This window comes from Neophocaena asiaeorientalis, unplaced genomic scaffold (genome assembly GCF_003031525.2).
Source record: "Neophocaena asiaeorientalis asiaeorientalis breed wild unplaced genomic scaffold, Neophocaena_asiaeorientalis_V1.1 scaffold544, whole genome shotgun sequence".
Lineage (NCBI taxonomy): Eukaryota > Metazoa > Chordata > Mammalia > Artiodactyla > Phocoenidae > Neophocaena > Neophocaena asiaeorientalis.
This window is the reverse complement of record NW_020173921.1, coordinates 950082-973552: the sequence shown is the minus strand read 5'-3', so window position 1 is coordinate 973552 and position 23471 is coordinate 950082. Positions and strand designations below refer to the sequence as shown.

The window sequence follows — 23471 nt, the reverse complement described above, 5'->3', positions numbered from 1 at the left end:
CAAAGTTGTATTTTAGTTAAATACAGCCACACGGCCGTGAGCACGTACCCACAGCCTCGTGAATAAAGCTTTAAGTTTTTCAAGAGGAGAGACTGAGAATGATGTATACAGTTATACCAGGGACCTAACAAATGGTCTAATAAATAAAAACAATAAGAGTTCAGTCCAGCAGGAAAAGGTCTCCCAAGGAAGCAATAACAGCTGCAGTTAGTCACGATTATTTGGAGAAAATCTATGTGCAGCTAATTATTATTATAGTCTGTGGATCATCCAGTGAGATGTTTTGACCACAGAGACAACTCTGGGAAATCTAGCTTTCTTTAACGCCCTTCCTCTCTGGATGGAATTTGGGTTTCCTGAATTTGAATAGGTTTGTGTTTGGTTTTGTTCTACTAACAGATTTTCAAAGCTAATATATTTACTCTCAACTTTGCCATGGGTTTTACTAAAACACATTGGTCTGTACGATTACTCACAGCTAAAATTGATTTATAGTTACACCACCTCTATTGCTGTGTATGATGTTTATTTGAGGAGAAATGTGCTAAAGTTAAAAGTACCCAGATAGGGACTTCCCTGGTGGCACAGTGGTTAAGAATCCGCCTACCAATGCAGGGGACACGGGTTCTTCCATCCCTGGTCCGGGAAGATCCCACATGCCACAGGGCAACTAAGCCTGTGTGCCACAACTACTGAGCCTGCGCTCTACAGCCCGTGGACCACAACTACTGAGCCCGTGAGCCACAGCTACTGAAGTCGGCGTGCCTAGAGCCCATGCTCCGCAACAAGAGAAGCCACCGCGATGAGAAGCCCCCCGCACCGCAATGAAGAGTAGCCCCCTCTCGCCACAACTAGAGAAAGCCTGCACGCAGCAACAAAGACCCAACACAGCCGACAATAAATAAATAAATAAATAAAGTATTAAAAAAAAAAAAAGTACCCAGATACTCAAAGTCAGGCCCTTATTTCCACTGGGAGTTCGTTTGCATAAAGCTAATCTTGCAGGATTTCTAGACTAGGCACTAACTCACAATCAGATGACTTGGGTTTTAATTTCAATTTTACCATAACAAGAAATTTATAAACTTGTTCAGTCACTCAGTCACCATCTGCCTTCAGTTCAACTTCAAAATAGAAACACCTTTATATGCAACATTCATTCTGTTCGCTACAGAGGGACATAGTGAATGCAAATAAAATATTCAACATGAAATGTTGTAGAGTGTGAATTAGTTTCCCTGCTACCTGTTTAACAGAGTTTCATTATGACTAATCTTATTTTGAATAACACCATAGAACTCGCTCACCTACACAAAGTCAGATTATTCCAAGTTTCATAAAGCTATACAGTCAAGGGAATTGGAAGTGTATCTAGGGATATCAGCCTTTTTGTAAAAAAAGTGTTTCAACATTTTTGACATTATTGCAGAGGTAGTGGTCACTTGTGGGTGGACTAATGACAACATTGTGGGCGGTTGAATGGGTAAAACTGGGAAAAGTCCAGAACTGCATGCCCTGGTACTACCTGGGACACAAACAGATGCAGATTAGCCTTTGGACAAGTCACTTACTTTATAAATCATGGGGTTGGACTCAAAGGTTCTTTTTAACTTCAAAAATTCCCTGTCTTTATTTCAGTAAAATTGTAGGGTTGTGGCGTTCTGACATTTTTTAGCTTGAAGTTCTTAATAACCTATTATAAGAATTATGAATATGTATACCCACTCACACTTTCTAAGTATAATTAGGTAAATGAATATAGAAAAACAATATTCACCTTTGGATTCATTAGAAATAATGACAATAGAATGCTCAGGATGAAAAGTTTGTTTAAGCACTATTTGAAAAGTGAAATATTAGCATTTATTTATTTTCTTTTACTTCATACTGTAAAATAAGGTAACCACTAAGCAATCTCGGCTTTTTTTTTTTTTCCTTTTCAAAATGCTGTTCCAGAAGGTTTAGTGAGTAGAATAAGCCTTTCAAAGGACAAGGGTCCTTAGTAACAAACACTTACTAAGCAACAACCCTCTTCACCGAACTGTCTTAATGATTTTAAATCTCTACTGTCAAAACTCCCAGAACAGTGCTTAATAAATAATACAGGTGCAAGAACTGTTTACTGGAATAACTGTCTTATCTGATAAAATATCCTATATAAGCCATTTTTAAAAAACGAGGTACATAGAAGTTTAGTGTTTACACTATTCAAATATTTTAGGAACAAAGGAATAAAATACATATATTCTGTTGTTTTACTGTAAAATTCGACTGTGTGAATTGAACCCAACAGAAAAGGAAATATCTTCTTATTCAACATGAAAAAATACACAAATGTGCTCTATATGTTTACTTATTATTTACTAAATTTTCGTGACACATTTTCTTCTGTGATCATTTTACTAATAATTATCTGTTGAATATTTTGGAGCCAAGTTTCCCAGACACAGAATAATGTTAGGCTTGCTGTTAAGTCTCCAGAAATTTTATATTTTGATACAATATTTTAAAACAATACTTTGCATAATTCCCCTCGTGGGGACCCAGAAGGAGAACTTGACATAATGTTTTGAATAGATATAATTTAGAAATGTTCCTTCCTACAAAGACAGAAGTAACTTTTCATGTTGACTCTTTCATTTCGATATTTCTTTTTCTTCTCTTGCCCTCATATGCATTCAACTATTCTTCAAGCTACAATTTCTATTTTACTACTGGATTGTCTTTCCTTTTACAATTAAGTAGATTCAATTTATGCCTTCGTCTGAAGGAAATGTGCTCTACTCAAGTCCAAACTAAATAAGGGCTATTCTCAGCCTCCCAACTGTATTCTTTGGAATAATGTCTTACAGTAAGAAGCATAGGGCCAGTGGACATTAGTGCTGCAAGCCTTTTAAAGGTTATGCCATCCAGAACTCTCATTCTACAGACAAGAGAACCTTATTGACTCACTGACTGGCCAAAGCTGATATGTCCAGTAGGTGGGTGGGTTCTAGTCCATCTCAAGCCTTTGGTCCTCCGAAAACAGGACACTTCCACTGTCCTGCTTCCTCTGTGATACTCATATCTACTCCTTTAAGCAGTACAAATTTCTACATTCCTTTGAATACACATATATCTTCCACAGAAAATCTTGAAAGGCCCAGGAGGGGGTAGCTGTGCATGGGCAGCTCAAGGTGCTTGGCGTCAACTTGATGGCCCCAACACAGGCTATGGGCAACAAGGCCTGGACTCTTCCTATCCTTCATGATCACTTTTGGGGCTGATAGCTGAAAGCTGGCCAGCCAAGGGCAAGGGGTCATTTGCGGGGAGCTGAGACTACAGGCCCCATTCACATGAGGGAACTAATGGCTACCCACAGCATGGTGAGTTTTCACACTGCTGGTGAGGATTTTAACTGTAGTACCTTTTAGTAGGACAATTTGGTAACTCCAGAAGGCTTTAAAAATACATTTTCATTGATCCAGCAATGCCACTTGTAAGAATGTATCTGACAGAAATTATCTCTAAGGAAAAAAACAGTATATCCAACCATACATTCAAGTCAAGGACTTCAAGTAACAGTTGTAATCAACCCACTTTCTGATTCATTTAATAAAGCCAAGTTCCAGTTCTATAGGAAGATCACAATACTTTTGAGTATGGGATCGATGTGTACTTTTCCTGGTAGGACATATGGAAAATATAGTCCTGTTTAAAAAAAAAAAAAGAAAAGAAATAAAGAAAAAGAAACGTAAAAAAGGCACATTAATGTAGCTATTAACACTCAAGATATTGTAAAGGATCTAATTAAAATTATATGCAAATGACAGTATAGTATTATAGTGCCAGGAAAAATACAGATGAACCCCCCAAAAAAGAAACCAAAAGATAAACAACAAAAAAAACCCCAATGTTCTCATAAGCCACTAACATGAAAACTATCTTTTTAAAAGGAAAAATCAAAATGCAAAATCACATAAATTTGCTGTCAAGTGCAACAACCTAATAAAAGATAAATGATGCTAATTTTTTTCACATTTAGGAAATGGAACCCATTTGAGTTCCTAATATTATAGGAATTAAAGGCAAACAGGAAAAACAGTTGAACTAGAAAATATTGGAAATAATACAAAAACAAAAACATAATCACTTTTTAAAGAAATTTTTACTGGAGTATAGTTGCTGTACAATTTTGTGTTAAGTTTCTGCTGTACAGCAAAGTGAATCAGCTATATGTATACACATATCCCCTCTTTTTTGGATTTCCTTCCTGTTTAGTTTACCACAGAGCACTGAGTAGAGTTCCCTGTGCTGTACAGTAGGTTCTCAGTAGTTATCTATTTTATACACAGTAGTGTATATATGTCAATCCCAATCTCCCAATTGATCCCATGCCACCCTTTCCCCGCTTGGTGTCCATACGTTTGTTCTCTAAATCTATGTTTCTAGTTCTGCTTTGTAAATAGGTTAATCTGTATCATTTTTCTAGATTCTACATATATGTGATGTTATTAATATAAGATTAATGAACTAATATGATTGATTAATGTGATTAAGTAATAAAACTATTAATTATGATATCTGTTTTTCTCTTTCTGACTTACTTCCCTCTGTATGACAGTCTCTAGTTCAATCACTTTTATACCAATACATCCTGAAGGCACTGGACCTGAAGTACTGATTTCCCTCAAGAGCACCTTTTCTTCAGTTTGAGGACCAGATGCTAAACCTTCCCACTTCATTCTGAATTTACAATGAAATACTGTAGTTTTGTGATACTCTGTATCTTTTTATAATGCCCTACATTGAGAACATTAGAAATTAAAATTATCCATCGGGATGACAAATTGGCATGACTAATACTATAAAATATTGTGATATTGCCTAGTCAGTACATTCTTTACAAAAATCTGAGTTTAATTGGGCCATACTGTTTGAAAGTGAATTTAAATCCCTGATCACTTGGCTTCATTGTGGGTCTTGGTGTTGCCTCCCTCAGCAAACTTAACTTGAAATTCTCATTAGTTTTTTTATCTTTTTTTTAAACATCTTTATTGGAGTATAATTGTTTTACAATGGTGTGTTAGTTTCTGATGTATAACAAAGTAAATCAGCTATACATATGCATATATCCCCATATCCCTTCCCTCTTGCATCTCCCTCTCACCCTCCCATCCCACCCCTCTAGGTAGACAGAAAGCACTGAGATGATCTCCCTGTGCTATGAGGCTGTATCCCACTAGGTATCTATTTTACATTTAGTAGTGTATATATGTCCATGCCACTCTCCCACTTTGTCACAGCTTACCCGTCCCCCTCCCCATGTCCTCAAGTGCATTCTCTACGTCTTTATCTTTATTCCTGTCCTGCCCCTAGGTTCTTCAGAAACTTTTTTTTTTTTTTAGTTTCCATATATATGTCAGCATACTGTATTTTGTTTTCTCTTTCTGACTTATTTCACTCTGTATAACAGATTCTAGGTCCATCCACCTCACTACAAATAACTCAATTTTGTTTCTTTTTTATGGCCGAGTAATATTCCATTGTATACATGTGCCATATCTTCTTTATCCATTCTTCTGTTGATGGACACTTAGGTTGCTTCCATGTCCTGGCTAGTGTAAATAGTGCTGCAATGAACATTGTGGTACATGACTCTTTTTTTGAATTATGGTTTTCTCTGGGTATACGCTCAGTAGTGGGATTGCTGGGTCATATGATAGTTCTATCTTTAGTTTTTTAAGGAACCTCCATACTGTTATCCATAGTGGCTCTATCAATTTACATTCCCACCAACAGTGCAAGAGGGTTCCCTCTTCTTCCCACCCCCTCCGGCATTTCTTGTTTGTAGATTTTTTTATGATGGCCATTCTGCCCTGTGTGAGGTGATACCTCATCGTAGTTTTGATTTGTATTTCTCTAATGATTAGTGATGTTGAGCATCCTTTCATGTGTATATCTTCTTTGGGGAAATGTCTGTTTAGGTCTTTTGCCCATTTTGGGGTTCGGTTGTTTGTTTTTTTGATATTGAGCTGCATGAGCTGCTTGTATATTTTGGAGATTAATCCTTCATCAGTTGTTTCATTTGAAAATGTTTTCTCCCATTCTGAGGGTTGTCTTTTCATCTTGTTAATGGTTTCCTTTACTCTGCGAAAGCTTTTAAGTTTCATTAGGTCCCATTTGTTTATTTTTGCTCCTTTTTCCATTATTCTAGGAGGTGGGTCAAAAAGGATCTTGTGGTGATTTATGTTTTCCTCTAAGAGTTTTATAGTGTCTGGCCTTATATTTAAGTCTTCAATCCATTTTGAGTTTATTTTTATGTATGGCATTAGGAAGTTTTCTAATTTCATTCTTTTACACACAGCTGTCCAGTTTTCCCAGCACAAATAATTGAAGAGGCTCTCTTTTCTCCATTGTATATTCTTGCCTCCTTTGTCAAAGATGAGGTGACAATATATGCATGGGTTTATCTGTGGGCTTTCTATCCTGTTCCATTGATCTATATTTCTGTTTTTATGCCAGTGACATACTGTCTTGATTACTGTAGCTTTGTAATACAGTCTGCAGTCTGGGAGCCTGATTCCTCCAGCTCAGTCTTTCTTTCTCAAGATTGCTTTGGCTATTCAAGATCTTTTCTTTTTCCATACAAATTGTGAAATATTTTGTTCTAGTTCTGTGAAAAATGCCAGTTGTAGTTTGATAGGGATTGCATTGAATATGTAGATTGCTTTGGGTAGTATAGTCATTTTCACAATGTTGATTTTTCCAATCCAAGAACATGGTATATCTCTCCATCTTTTTGTATCATTTTTAATTTCTTTCATCAGTGTCTTATAGTTTTCTGCATACAGGTCTTTTGTCTCCTTAGGTAGGTTTATTCCTAGGTATTGTATTCTTTTTGTTGCAATGGTAAATGGGAGTGTTTCCTTAATTTCTTTTACAGATTTTCCATCATTAGTGTATAGGGGTGCAAGAGATTTCTGTGCATTAATTTTGTATCCTGCTACTTTACCAAATTCATTGATTAGCTCTAGCAGTTTTCTGGCAGCATCTTTAGGATTCTCTATGTATAGTATCATGTCATCTGCAAACAGTGACAGTTTAACTTCTTCTTTTCCAATTTGGATTCCTTTTATTTCTTTTTTCTTCTCTAATTGCTGTGGCTAAAACTTTCAAAACTATGTTGAATACTAGTGGTGAGAGTGGGCAGCCTTGTCTTCTTCCTGATCTCAGTGGAAATGGTTTCAGTTTTTCACCACTGAGAATGATGTGGCTGTGGATTTGTCATGTATGACCTTTGTTATGTTGAGGTAAGTTCCCTCTATGCCTACTTTCTGGTGGGTTTTTTTTTTTTTTAAATCAAAAATGGGTGTTGAATTTTGTTGAAAGCTTTTCCTGCATCTGTTGAGATTATCATATTGTTTTTCTCCTTCAGTTTGTTATTATGGGGTATCACATTGATTAATTTGAGTATATTGAAGAATCCTTTCATTCCTGGGATAAACCCCACTTGATCACGGTGTATGATCCTTTTCATGTGCTGTTGAATTCTCTTTGCTAGTGTTTTGTTGAGGATTTCTGCATCTATGTTCATCAGTGATATTGGCCCATAGTTTTCTTTTTTTGTGACATCTTTGTCTGATTTTGCTATCACGGTGATGGGGGCCTCGTAGAATGAGTTTGGGAATGTTACTCCCTCTGCTATATTTTGGAAGTGTTTGAGAAGGATATGTGTTAGCTCTTCTCTAAATGTTTGATAGAATTCACGTGTGAAACCATCTGGTCTTGGGCTTTTGTTTGTTGGAAGATTTTTAATCACAGTTTCAATTTCAGTGCGGTCTCGAAAGGTTGTGCTTTTCTAACAATTTGTCCATTTCTTCCAGGTTGTCCATTTTATTGGCATATAGTTACCTATAGTAATCTCTCATGATCCTTTGTATATTGGTATGTGTCTGTTGTTACTTCTCCTTTTTCATTTCTAATTCTGTTGATTTAAGTTTTTCCCTTTTTTTCTTGATGAGTCTGGCTAATGGTTTAAATTTTGTGTATCTTCTCAAAGAACCAGCTTTAGTTTTACTGACCTTTACTATTGTTTCCTTCATTTCTTTTTCATTTATTTCTGACCTGATCTTTATGCTTTCTTTCCTTCTGCTAACTTTGGGGTTTTTTGGTTCTTCTTTCTCTAATTGCTTTAGGTGTAAGGTTAGGTTGTTTATTTGAGATGTTTCTTGTTTCTTGAGGTAGGATTGTATTGCTATAAACTTTCCTCTTAGAACTGCTTTTGGTGCATCCCATAGGTTTTGGGTTGTTGTGTTTTCATTGTCATTTGTTTGTAGGTATTTTTTGATTTCCTCTTTGATTTTCTTCAGTGATCTCTTGGTTATTTAGTAGTGTATTGTTTAGCCTTCATGTGTTTGTATTTTTTACAGATTTTTTCCTGTAATCAATATCTAGTCTCTTAGCATTGTGGTTGGAAAAGATACTTGATATGATTTCAATTTTCTTAAATTTACCAAGGCTTGATTTGTGACCCAAGATATGATCTGTCCTGGAGGATATTTCATAAACACTTGCAAAGAAAGTGTATTCTGTTGTTTTTGGATGGAATGTCCTATAAATATCAATTAAGTCCATCTTGTTTAATTTAAAGCTTGTGTTTCCTTCTTTATTTTCATTTTGGATGTTCTGTCCATTGATGAAAGTGGGGTGTTAAAGTCCCCTACTATGATTGTGTTCCTTTCAATTTCCCGTTTTATGGCTATTAGCATTTGCCTTATGTATTGAAGTGCTCCTATGTTTTGTGCATAAATATTTACAATTGTTATATTTTCTTCTTGGATTGATCCCTTCATCCTTATGTAGTGTCCTTCTTTTTCTCTTTAGTAGTCTTTATTTTAAAGCCTATTTTGTCTGATATGAGAATTGCTACAACAGCTTTCTTTTGATTTCCATTTGCATGGAATATTTTTTTCCATCCCCTTTCTTTCAGTCTGTATGTGTCCCTAGGTCTGAAGTGGGTCTCTTATAGACAGCGTATATATGGGTCTTATTTTTGTATCCATTCAACCAGTCTATGTCTTTTGGTTGGAGCATTTAATCCATTTGCATTTAAGGTAGTTATCAATATGTATGTTCCTATTACCATTTTCTTAATTGTTGGGGTTTTTTTTTATTGTAGGTCTTTTCCTTCTCTTGTCTTTCCTGCCTAGAGAAGTTCCTTGAGCATTTGTTGTAAAACTTGTTTGGTGGTGCTGAATTCCAAAGAAGTTTAAACTTCTCCACTGAATCTGATTGAGATCCTTGCTGGGTAGAGTATTCTTGGTTGTAGGTTTTTCCCTTTCATCACTTTAAATATGTCCTGCCACTCCCTTTTGGTTTTCAGAGTTTCTGCTGAAAGTTCAGCTGTTAACCTTATGGGGCTTCCGTTGTATGTTATTTGTTGCTTTCCCTTGCTTCTTTTAATATATTTTCCTTTTATTTAACTTTTGATAGTTTTATTAGTATGTGTCTTGGCGTGTTTCTCCTTGGATTTATCCTGTATGGGACTCTCTGCACTTCCTGGACTTGTTTGACTATTTTCTTCCCCATGTTAGGGAAGTTTTCAACTATACTCTCTTCAAATATTTTCTCAGATCCTTTCTCTTTCTTTTCTTCTTCTGGGACCCCAATAATTTGAATGTTGGTGCGTTTAATGTTGTCCCAAAGTTCTCTGAGACTGTCCTCTGAGAATGAAAAGAATTCTTTTCATTCTTTTTTCTTTATTCTGCTCTGCAGTAGTTATTTCCACTATTTTATCTTCCAGGTCACTTATCTGGTCTTCTGCCTCAGCTATTTTGCTATTGATTCCTTCTAGAGAATTTTTTATTTCATTTATTGTGTTGTTCATCATTGTTTGCTTTTTATTTCTTCTAGGTCCTTGTTACACATTTCTTGTCTTTTCTCCATTCTATTTCCAAGATTTTAGATCATCTTTACTGTCATTACTCTGAAGTCTTTTTCAGGTAGACTGCCTATTTCCTCTTCATTTTTTAGGTCTGGTGGGTTTTTGCCTTGCTCCTTCATCTGCTGTGTGTTTCTCTGTCTTCTCATTTTGCCTAACTTACTGTGTTTGGGGTCTCCTTTTCACAGGCTGCAGGTTCATAGTTCCCGTGGATTTTGGTGTCCACCCCCAGTGGGTAACGTTGGTTCAGTGGGTTGTGTAGGCTTCCTGTTGCAGGAGACTGGTGCCTCTGTTCTGGTGGATCAGGCTGGATCTTGTCTTTCTGGTGGGCAGGACCATGTCTGGTTGTTTTTTTGGGGGTGTCTGTGAACTTAGTATGATTTTAGGCAGCCTCTCTGCTAATGGGTGGGGTTGTGTTCCTGTCCTGCTTGTTGTTTGGCATGGGGTGTCCAGCACTGTTACTTACTGGTCGTTGAATGGAGCTAGGTCTTAGGATTGAGACAGAGATCTCTGGGAGAGCTCTCTCTGCATGATATTATGTGGGGTCGGGAGGTCTGGTTGTTCAGTGTCCTGAACTCAGCTCTCCCACCTCAGAGACTCAGACCTGACACCCAGCCAGAGCACCAAGTCCCTGTCAGCCACAAGGCTGTATTAGCCCAGGCATAAGCTTTCTTATAGGTAATTCCATTTTGCTGGCCATTGGAAAAAAGAGGGCAAGGACTTTGATGATTTTGGGCCATGTCTGGGGAGCACCTCTGCTCTGTGTCTTTGTCACTGAAGATCCATAATTTTGGCTGTGCTGTTGTCACTGAGTTGTTCTGCAGTCAAATCTTCCTTGCCATCTGCTGCTGGGCCACTCTCACGCAGGCGTTCAAGACCCCCTCCTCCAAGCTCTCTGCACTTGTCCTGGTCACACAGGGGGGGCTACAGAACTCTGGGCTGCAGTAGTTGAAATTCTTGTTAGTTTTCAAAGTTCTAAGTTAGCCCAACCTTAGTTGTAGCAGCCATAGGGTAATTTCAGTTTTAAAAGTAAATGTATTTAGCTCAGTGACATTGATGAAGTCCTCAGTTCAGTTTTTTTAAATAAATAAATAAGTTTATTTATTTATTTATTTATTGGATGCATTGGGTCTTCATTGTTGTGTGTGGGCTTTCTCTAGTTGTAGTGAGCAGGGGCTGCTCTTAGTTGCAGTGTGCAGGCTTCTCATTTCAGTGGCTTCTCTTTGTTGTGAAGCATGGGTTCTAGGCACGTGGGCTTCAATAGTTTGGGCACATAGGCTCAGTAGTTGTGGCACATGGGCTCTAGAGTGCAGACTCAGTAGTTGTGGAGCTCGGGTTTAGCTGTTCTGAGGCATGTGGCATCTTCCTGGACCAGGGCCGAACCTGGGTCCCCTGCATTAGGCAGGCAGATTCTTAACCACTGTGCCACCAGGGAAGTCCCCTGAGTTCAATTTTTTAGCATATATACCTAGGAGTGGGATTTCTAGATCATATGGTAACTATATTTTTGATTTTTTGAAGACTCTGCCTACTGTTTTCCATAGCAGCTTCATCATTTTATATTCCCACCACAGTGCAGAAGCCTTCTGGTTTCTCCACAACCTTGTCAACATGTTATTTTTTGGTTTTTTTGATCCTGGTCATCCTAAGGGATGTGAAGGAATATTTCCTTGTGATTTTGACCTGCATTTCCATGATGATTAGTGATGTCGGGTATTTTCTCATGTATTATTGGCCTTTTGTATATAATCTTCAGAGAGATATCTAAATCTGTCTCTTTTTTAATCTTTTAAAAATTTATCTTTAATCTTTTTAATTTGTTTGGTTTTATTGTGGAATTTTAGTATTTCTTTATATATTCCCAGTATTAACCCTTTATTCTATATATGGCTTATAAATATTCTGTCTTATTACATAGATTGCCTTTTCACTTTGTCATTTGTTTACTGTTTTTAAATTTGATGTTGTACCATATGTCTATTTTACCGTTTGTTGCCTGTACTTTTGGTGTCATATCAAAGAAATCATTGCTAAATTCAATGTCATGAAGATCTTCCCTTATGTTTGATTCTAAGAGTTTTATTGTTTCAAATCTTATGTTTAGATCTTTAACCCACATTAAGTTAATTTTGGTATATGGTGCAATGTAAGTGTCCAACTTCATTCTTTTGCATGTGGATACTGAAAACATGGGATGTTTTCCCAGCAGCATTTTTTCAAAAGATTATCCTTTCCTCACTGGGTAGCCTTGGCAACCTTGTGAAAGATAATTTGACCCTATATCTGAGGGTTTATTTCTGGGCTCTCTATTTTATTCCATCAGTCTCTGTCTTTATGCCAGTACCATGTGGTTTTGACCTACTGTAGTTTTGTAACATGTTTTGAAATCAGGAAGTATGAGACCTCCAGCTTTCATATTCTTTTTAAAGATCATTTTGGCTCTTCAGGGTCCTTTCAGATTCCATATGAATTTTAGGATTTTTTTTGTCTATTCCTGCAAAAAAGTCATTAGTATTTTGATATGGATTGCATTGTTCTGAGATTGCTTTGGGTATTATGGAAATTTGAACAATATTAAAGTCTTCCAGCTTGTGAAGATATGATGTCTTTCCATTTGTTTGTGTTTTCTTTGATTTCTTTCAACAATATTTTCAGGTTTTCAGTGTGAAGTTCTTCACTTCCTTAGTTAAGTTTATTCCTACGTATTTTATTCTCTTTAATGTTGTTGTAAATAGGATTGTTTCCTTAATTTCCTTTTTGGATTATTCATTGTTAGTATATAGAAATGCAACTGATTTTTGTGTGTCAATGTTGTATCTTGTAACTTTTCCACATTGTTTATTAGTTCTAAAAGAGTTTTTGTGGAATATTTAGGGTTTTCTACATGTAAGATCATTCCATCTACTAAAAGAGCTGATTTTGGTTTTTGCTTTCCAATTTGGTTACCTTTTATTTCTCTTTCTTGCCTGATTGTTAGGCTACTAGGCATCCCCTAATTGTTAAGAATTCCAGGTCTATGTTGAATAGAAGTGGAAATAGATGACATCCTTGCTTTGTTCCTCATCTTACAGTAAACATTTTCAGTTTTTCACCATTGAGAATGATGTTAGCTGTGGGTTTTTCATAGATAGCCTTTATTACATTGAGGTACATTCCTTCTATACCTAACTGGTTGAAAATTTTTATCATGAGAGAATGTTGAAAATTTTCAGTTGCTTTTTCTGCATCAGTTGAGATGATCATGTGGTTTTTGTTCTTCATTCTGTTAATAATGGTGTTTTACACTGACTGATTTTCTTATGTTGCACCAACCATGCATCCCAGAGATAAATTCTTCTTGATCATGTATTTGATCTTTTTAATGTGTTGTTGAATTTGGTTTTGTATTTTGTTTAGAATTTTTGCATCAATATTCAATATCAATACTACCCTGTGTTTTCATTTCTTGAAGCATCTTTGTCTGATTCTGGTATCAGGGTAATGCTGGACTTATAAAATACGTTTGAAAATATACTCTCCTCTTTAATGTTTTGGAAGAGTTTGAGAAGAATTGGTGTTAATTCTTCTTTAAATATTCAGTGGAATTATTCAGTGAAGCCATCTGGTCCTGGGCTTTTTTTTTTTTTGTCAAGAGGCTTTTGATTACTGATTTAATATCCTTCCTAGTTATAGGTCTGCTTAGATTGTTAAACTTCTTCATGAATCAATCTTGATAGGTTGTATGTTTATAGGAATTTATCTGCTTCTTCTAAGTTATTCAGTTTGTTGTCATATAATTGTTCATAGTAGTCTCTAATGATCCTTTTATTTCTGTGGCATCAGTTGCAATGTCCCATCTTGAATTCTGATTTTTGTTGAGTTTTCCTGCTTATTTTAGTAGTTACTCTAGCTAAGAGTTTGTTATCTTCTTTTTTTTTCTCAAACAACTCTTAGTTGGGTGATGTTTTCTATGTTTTCCTGTTCTCTATTTCATTTATCTCTGCTCTAACCTTTATTATTTTCTTCCTTCAGCTAACTTTGGGTTCAGTTTGTTTTTATTCTAGTTCTGTGAGGTGTAGTTCTGTGAGGTGTAAAGTTAAGTCATTGATTTAAGACCTTTCTTCTCTTTAAAAGGAGGTATTTACCCCTATATATTTTTGTTTCAGTACTGCTTTTGCTGCATCCCATAAGTTTTGGTATGTTGTGTTTTCATTTGTCTCAAGATATTTTCTAATTTCCCTTGTGATCTATTTTTTAACCCACTAATTGTTCGAGTGTGTTGTTTAATTTTCACATATTTGTGAGTTTTCCAGTTTTCCTTTTGCCTTTGATTTCTAGTTTTATTCCACTGTGTTCAGAAAAGTTACTTGGTACGATTCCAGTTGTCTTAAATTTGTTAGGACTTTTTTTTGTGCCTCACCTGTGATCTATTCTGGAAAATTCTCTGTATCCACTTGAGAAGAATGTATATTCAGCTACTGTTGGATGGAGTGTTCTGTATATATCTGTTAGGTACAATTGATCTATAGTGTTGTTCAAGTCCTCTGTTTCCTTATGGATCTACTATCTGATTGATCTATCCATTATTAAAGCAGGGTATTGTATTGAAATAGTTTACTATTATTGTGTTACTATCTATTTCTCCCTTCAGTTCTGCCAATGTTGGCTTCATATTTTTGCCTGCTCTGCTGTTAGCTACATATATTTATAATTGTTATATCTTCCTGGTGAATTGACCCTTTTATCATTATATAATGTTCTTCTTTGTCTTTTATTACAGTTTTTGCTTAAAGTCTATTCTGTCTGATACAAATATGTCTATCCCTGCTCTCTTTTGGTTACCATTTGTATGGAGTATCATTTTAGATCTTTCACTTTCAGCCTATGTATGGCCCTATACCTAAAGTGAGTCTCTTTCAAACAGTTGCATTGCATTTTATAGTCACTTTTTTACTCTAAGATATGATTCATGTACCTTAAGCACCTTAAGCCTTTGTAAAAATTGTGAAGAATAACTTGAGCCTTCTTTGAATAAAGAACTCCACACATTTTAAAATGTTTTAGATACTGACTACTGCTAATCTCAAGGACAAGAAAGATCTTTATTACTTTAGTCATGAAATCCATTTGGCTGTAAGGTCTGCTTTTCTAGCAGTGAATACAAATGTGAGCCCAGCCAGGAAGCATTAATATATCACAAAGCCTGACATGGCACACGAGGAGCCAGGTATTCACTTATGCAAATTAGAATAAATTGATGGAATAAATTAAGGAAATTTTGTACACTGTACACTTTTTTAAAAGGGAGCCACTGCATAATGTAAATTTGCTTATTTTTCCTTCATTAAATATTTGGATACTGTGATATTGATATATTTTAAATCACATTGGCCAAAAGTTTAATATTTTTGTTTATTATGTGGTATTTAATAAGTCATTCAAATATGTGTTAGCCCTAAAATATGCCATGCATAATGTAAATGAGGATACATAAATGCTAGATACAAATCTTGCCCTCCTTGAACTATAATCTTGTGGAAGGAGACATATATAGCATTAATGGGTGTGGGGTAGATCTAGTACATGGTAGTAACTCAAGGTGGGAGGGGACTCACATAATGTTATAAGCACATCCATATGCATAAATATATTGACACACATCCCTTCTCAGATGTAGTCTAAATGAGTTAACATATGTATACACACATGCCCTCTCTCCCCACTCCCCACACACATATTTAGCAAAAGCCATAAGGCAGATTTCATCTTCTAGGGACCTTCTCCACCAGACTGATTAGGTAGCTGGTGAACCTGCCACAGAGTAAATACTCTACAGAAGGCTGCTTATCTAAGCTGCTTGGATCTCCACCATCCAGTTTCCTAGGGCTAAAATACCCACAAGCCCAAACACACAAGAAGAACTTCATAAATATCTTGACATGTTATAAATTCCTGTTTGGAATACCCACATCTGTATTTTCCAGTAAATCAGTACACAACTTCTAAAATAATATAAAATATCTGGATACTATCAAATTTAACTAAACTTTGTTAAAATTAGCAGTTTATAAATTAGCATTTGGTTTTATTTATTGAAGGGAAATGGGATTATAAACAGGACCAGAATAAGGGGGCAGATTGGGTTTGTGTGACGTGTAAATATTTTTGTTTCAGATAACCAAACCTGAACTCAAATGTATTCATTCCTGAAAAAGGAACTTGCATCTGTGTCCCAGGACTCTTCTTTGGGAGAAATAGCCATAAATTTTTTTGGTGGTGACAGATTAATTTTGTCCCCAACTCCAAGTTATATATATAGATATATATGGCAAGATATATATATATATATATCTTGTCATTTTCTGGGAATCCTGTCAGATCTGTTAACATAATTAATCAACTGGTATCACCTCACAGTTAATCCCATCTATTCTTACATGATCCCGAATTACTTTTGCTCACAGAGAAACAGGGAAGAGTGAGTTTGCAGAGGAAGCTTGACATTTAGAGCTTACTTCCATATCCTTCTCAATGCCCCTTACCTTTAGTTGACTCATTTAGTATTTTTCTTTAATAAATTTATTTATTTTATTTATTTATTTTGGCTGCATTGGGTCTTCATTGCTGGGCACGGGCTTTCTCTAGTTGCAGCGAGCAGGGACTACTCTTTGTTATGGTGCACACGCTTCTCACTGTGGTGTCTTCTCTTGTTGTGGAGCATGGACTCTAGGCGCACGCAATCTTGTAGTTGTGGCTTGTGGGATCTAGAGAGCAGGCTCAGTAGTTGTGGCGCACGGGTTTGTTGCTCTGCAGCAATGTGGGATATTCCCTGACCAGGGCTCAAACCTGTGTCTCCTGCACTGGCAGGCAGATTCTTAACCACTGTGCCACCAGGGAAGCCCAACTCATTTAGTATTAAATGAAATAAATAACAGGCAACCAACTTTCTCTGTTTACAACCACCTTCCTCCTAAGGAATACTGAAAACAAATTTATACTTTGTTGTTTTTTACTATTTTTCTGTTAGGCTGGGTACCATGAAACTTCTGAGTGTTCTAGAATTTGTTATTTGACATTACTAAATATATGGGTTAAGAAATGTTATCCCACTCAGAATATGTTTATAGTTCCTCTGTTACTAAATATTCCTCCAAGTGTGGCATAGTTGGCATTTTTTTCTGGTGAAATTTTGTGGCAAAGATCGGCCCATTAGAGAAAACGTTTTCACAAAGAATGTGAGGTTCTATGATATTAGAATTATATGACTTTGATGGTACAGCCATTTTAGAAAACTGTATGGCAGTAACTTATAAAATTAAACATGGTATTACCACATGAGCAAGCAATTCCACTCATAGTTATTTACTCAAGACATGAAAATATATGTCCATCCAGAATGTATGTATACCAATTATTCATGATAGGCAAATATGAATAGCTGCTAAAAATCATAGAAGCTAAAAATCAGAAGCAACCTAAAGGTTGCTTCCTTAACTGATGAATAGATCACAAATTCAATGTCATGAAATACTACTCAGCTATAAAGAGAAACAGGACTGATAAATCTCAAAAACATTATGCTGAGTGAATTAAGTCAAACACAAAAGTCTATGTAGTATATGACTCTATATAATGAAATTCTACAGAGACATAATTATAGTGACAACATGACCATGGTTTCCTGGAACCATGGGGAGGGATGTGGGGATCAAGTGCAAAGGGGCTCAAGGAAACTGTGGAGGGTTGTCTGTCTGGATTTGGTGGTGCTTGCATTGTAGCATACAGTTACCAAAAGCTTTAAACTGTGCACTTAAAGTTGATGAATTTTATTACCTATAAATAACAACTTAAACAACAAAAAAGAGGAAAAAAATTAAGTTACTTTGTCTTGTTACCTGTTATAAATTCCCCAGAATAGTAAAAAGGAAGAATGAATATATATATATATATATACATATATATATATATATGTATATATATATATTTCTTCAAATAACTAAAATACAATAAAATCTTTAAATCTCTATATTACAGGAGGTGTATAGCATTTTATATATGTTGGATGTAAACCTGTATATGCAAGAAAGAGCTGGTTCCATTTTACATGTTTATATTTAGGGATAATTTTTTTGTAGCTTGTAAATATGATTATATTTAAAACTTCTTTGTGAATGAACTGTACTGGTGAGATATTTCCAAATGCAAATGTGTTCTTTACATCTAGCATGTTGAGATAAAGAAGTGGCCTGTATATCTCTATTGTTGAAATGAATGATGGTCAGTAATTAGCAACAAAGTTTATTGATATTTAAATTCTACTTGTTTTCATTCTACACCACTTTCTAATCATTCATCTTAATGAATTTTGAGATAGTCTAAAAACAAACACCAAGACAGCACTTTGCAAGAAGAATATTTGGTCTCTTGGAAAACCAAACTGTTAGGTCCACCTTGAGATGAATGGATTATATTCATTTAAAGATTGCCTGAAGGTTTGAATTCATGATCCACCTGTCCCGCAGGTGAATCAGATTTAAGTAATTGTTAGTGCTATTGCTTTTCCATCTTTCCTGCCTTTAAAATGGTAACAGTCAGCAATAGCTTTCTCCCCCTAAAGTTTTCTAGTTCCAGATTGGGTATATTTATAACAAAAAATCAACTGTATCTTTCCATGAATAGTAGTTCAGTATCATGTTTTAAATCTATGTGAGCGAGGTTTCTATGTCTTTGCTTAGGATACATTTATTAAAAATGTCATCACAACATGTATTGAACAGTGGGAATTAATATTCATCATCAATCCTGTCTCATTTTAATCATAATTATTCTGTTTCAGAAATTATACTGTCGTTAATTCCAAAATCATCGTGGTCACCATAAGGCCTGAACCCAAGACAACTGATTCATTCCTGGAGATAGAACTAGCTCACTTGGCTAATGTAAGTATCATCCACTTGGCATTGAGTTGCTTGTAGAATTTACCTTTTAAAGAAGGTTAACAGTCCTTCTTTTGACTTATAAGGCCAGAATACATTTTCTAAACTCTTTAGAGTTGCAAACAAATTAATTTGTTATGAAGATATGTATTATATAAAAACAAAATGACACATTATCCTATGCTTTGGTTCATGATAAAACTCTTCAATTTCTCCAGGATAATAGTTAATAGTTTGTCAGTGCCCACATCTTTATTGGGCTCTAAGCTAAGAAGTGGGGGAGATCAAGATGAAAGAAGCAGTCTTGCCACATGGTGAGGAAGACTGCCATATAAACACACAGATTTAAGATGCATGCAGCAACAGAAGATACAGACATAAAGCAAAGGACCGTGATGTCCTTCAGGGTACCCCAGGGTAGGAGAGTCAGTGAAGCAGCTTTTTAAAGTGCTACACCCTGGTGCTACACCCAGGATCAGAAACTGTTTGGGTGCTCCAGTGATTCAAATCCAGCTCTTCCATCCAGAATGACAAGAACCCTCTGTTAAATCCATCCACCTGCAACTGAAATTCTTTAGACCTTGTTCAGACCTTATGTAGAAATTTAAAATATCTACTTATCCTTTATACATCCACCTTAAATACCTAAATCATTGATTTAAGGGGCAAGGAAAGTGATTCCTATTAAGACTTTCTTAATTATGCTTTTACAATTACTGTGTTAAACTGTCTCATATGTTGCATATACATAGCTTTTTTTAAATCCCTTGCAAAGTTTCTATGAACTTGACTTTTGCATACAATTATGGAAAGCACAAAATGATTGTGATTTTCCCAAGTTCATATAGTTAGTGAATGACATGATGAAATTGATTCTCACATCCTTTAGTTTACAAAACCTGTACATCTCCAGTATTTTATAATTGCTGATTTTAAAAAAACTCCGCTTCATTTTGTTAAAAAATGACAATTATCTTCCATATAAACCACTTTTTACAAAGGTGTTCCAGCTTCCTAGATTGTTTAATGAAAATCTCAAATCTCTCAGCAGTAACTTTTAAACATCATGATTGATACTTAAACTATTTGGCCTTTTCCCAGTTTTGCCAAAATGTGACCATACAGGTTCTATCTAACTCTGACAATGTACTTTATTTCTGTTATATCTACCTCCTCATACCTTTAATGACCCTAATCTCATCACTGCACTGAAAGCTAGGAGATACTTTTAACGTAATTTTTGAATAAGGAACTGTGTACCTTCAACATGTATTATAAAATATTTATTTACATATTTGTTTGTATATATTGCTTATCATGGTAATGTCTATCCAGTTTTAAGCATTGGTGAAACACAGTAAGAGATAATAATTCCCTGAATTGCTTACTGGAAAAGCAATGCAATGTCACAATGTCACAATTCTGTAAATGAACATTCACAAAACTTTCCTAAATAAAGATAAAATCACTATTGAGAATTTAAAGAACATGTTAATTAAATGGCATTTTTTTTCATAAGCTGAAGAAAGAATAACCTTAAAAATAGTGTTGATAAAACAATCTCATTATTTCAATTCAAGAGAACTATTTGAAATGAACAGATTTAAGCTTTGAGTCAAACTTTTCTGGGGGCATATGTTGTCAGCCCAATTTCAAAAGAGGTAAATAATGTACAAAAAATTTATTTTCTACATACGGAAACCAGAGTGTATGGTCAATAAATTTTATGAAGCACCAGCTACACTCTGGAGTGGCAATGAAATTCAGAATATAAGAATGGTGAGATGATTACCGCAAGTCACTTAGAATTAATTCTTTCAGTACTTTGAGTGAGTGAGTTGACCAGATTCCTAAAACAATACTCAACTCTGGAAGGCCTAGATTTAAGAGAATATAGACAAATCCGTTACACAAAGGGTCTGAGGGAGAAGAAGAAAAGTTTAGTCTGGAGAAGAAAATGCCTCGAGGTGTTCCCACCCATTTCCATCCTGTGTCAGGAACAGCACCCACCTGTGCCTGTCCTCAGAGGCTGCCCTGATTCCCAGGCACATGGTGGAGATTCTCTGGGCTCCTCCATCCCTCATTTCTTTCCTCCACTTTGCTTTTTAAGTTTTTATTGGATTTGTTACAATATTGCTTCTGTTTTATGTTTTGGTGTTTTGGCTGTGAGGCATGTGGGATCTTAGCTCCCCGACCAGGGATAGAACCCGCAGCCCCTGCATTGGAAGGTGGAGTCTTAACCACTGGACAACAGGGAAGTCCCTTCCCTCCACTTTATAGATACCTCCCACACCATTGTCTTACCACACCTACAGTCCTTCACGTTCTACTGTTTAAAATTTCCAGTGCTTGTTGTATTGATATTTATACTTACCATGCAGATTAGATTTTGTTAAGGACTTTAATATACACTGAGGGAAGGAATATATGACTAGTTTATTGAGTGTCTTGTAAAGTATGCTCTGATTTTAGTTTATTTTCATTGAAGAGATAGTCGAGCTTATGCTGACATATAATAGTCTTCACGAAAATGTGAAGAAAAGATGTATCTTAAACATGAAAATTAAAATTGATTAGAACAAGCTGAAATTTCATTATAACTATGTAGATACAGATGTATTATCATTGGTATTGCCTTCAAAGTTGAGCTATTTTAGATGACATCTTGCTTATATCAAGACTGTCTACTTTCACCTATTTTCTTATAGCAAATGTATCTGCTGCACTTTTCTAAGCTCAGAAGAGAATAATGACTTGCAAATTATATCTGTTGTATACACCATGTGCAAAAAAAAATGAAGAAAGGAAATTAATAGTTATAATGAGTCTAGGGAAAAGCCTGTTAACATTATTTAAACAAAACATGTTCTTTTTAAAAAAGCTTTTAAATAAATAACATTTAAAGTATGTTAAGTGTAATAAGGCCCTTGGGAACTGGTAGGAATAGGTAATGGAACATGAAAACTTGAAATTTCAAATTGTATTCAGCAAAGCCATTTGCAGTTTTAACCAGCTCATAAGTCATTAAAGAGTAAGATAGTATTCTTAGTTCAGTTTTCTAGGCTCATGGCTTTATTGTTATAATCTGTAGAGTCTGAGTTTGTGGTCCTTAGTGCTTGGGCATAGCAATTCCTTGATTATAGGAAACGCCAAATTTGCTTTTCTGAGAAAAAGAATTTTGTTTTTCATATTACTTAAGGTTTCTTCAGTGTGACATTTATACTTATCAATATTGTTAGGTTCCATAATGTGCAAGGAAATTTAATACATTTATTGAAAGTCGTTATTGGGACCTAAATAAGTGCAGCAGAATGGATCTATATGTGCACACATAAGCAAACACGCATGTACACATGCTCACACCCACCATTAGGATGCCTTGGTCCTGACAGATCTGAGCCTGCTGTGAATTTCCAAGATATATAACATCCTTATCATTAAAAGATGTTAGAAGAATAAGAAAATAAATGCATTTTAGTTATCTCATGCTCTATCAACTTTGCAAGCCTGAAAGTTCACTTTTTTCAAATAAAAAGTCTTAAATGTAGTTCCATTTCTGGTGGAAGGACACCTTGGACTACCCTGGCCTGCAGCCTCTGCAGTCTATTTTCGCCTTTCTTTTTATTTCTTCCTCTAAGCAACAACTCTCATGGTCTAGGTAGGGCCAACCTGCTATCTTTCAGGATTGAGGAAAATACACTGGGTTTTTCTGTAGTTCTCAAATTGGTCATAGTCACAAACGATCTCACGGGAATTGGGGCTTGCGGTTTTATTTTCTTTGCTGCATTTGTTGGCATACTAACAGGATCTAGCTAACAAATTCAGGAGTTTGTTTTATGTGTATAAACTAAAATTAATCATGAGCCATGGCCTTTGTAAATCATAGTGGAAAACACAATGGAAAACTGTGATGAATATTCTTTTTACCATTAACATGAAAAACAATGAAAAGAAATTCCAACATTCATCAGTGGGTATTTTCATGAATAGCAAAGGCTGATAACAACCCAGCGAATTAAAACTCACTTGGCAAAGCTTAAAGAGGTTCATTCTATACATCTATAATTTCTACAAAGGGGCGTTTTCGGCAGGCAGACTCTCACCCACTGCGCCACCAGGGAAGCCCATATCCCTTTACTTTTAAAATTACTTTTCTACCCTAGCTTGCGTCCATTTGGAAAAGATTTCTGATGTTTTGCCTGCTTAAAAACCCCTCGGTAGTTTTTATGGGAGAGTCTTGAAATGCTAACTAGACAAGTAGATTGATGGTACTGCCAACGGCTGAAATTGAGATAGAAATGATTCTCTAGCTACAGTTTTTTTTTTTTTTTTTTGGTTTTATCCTAAATTCCTAAACTTGAGTAAGCATTCTTCCCACTTACATTTCACATTCAGTTTATTCTTATTCATAATACAGCATTGATATTCTTCAAAAAAATTTTAGACTAATTATGCTATTGTTGGAGCAGGGGTCAGCAAACATTTTCAGTTGAGTCAGGTTAGACATATGAGCTCTAATGGTCTTTGTCTCATCTACTCTGCTATGCTGTTGTAGTGTGACAGCAACCAGAGACAATATATGAAAATGGATGTGGCTCTGTTACAACAAACTATCATTTACAAAGTAGGTAGCA

At 35.6% G+C, this 23471-nt stretch overlaps 1 protein-coding gene across 1 annotated transcript in view; it reads left to right on the top strand.

The window, feature by feature from the left end:
* The window catches only part of ADGRB3 (adhesion G protein-coupled receptor B3), a 778422-nt gene that overhangs the window by 425046 nt on the left and 329905 nt on the right, over positions 1 to 23471 (top strand). The window contains exon 14 of the mRNA XM_024752147.1: positions 18738 to 18840. Coding sequence (XP_024607915.1) covers positions 18738 to 18840 — 103 coding nt within the window. The remainder of the gene's footprint in view (positions 1 to 18737; positions 18841 to 23471) is intronic.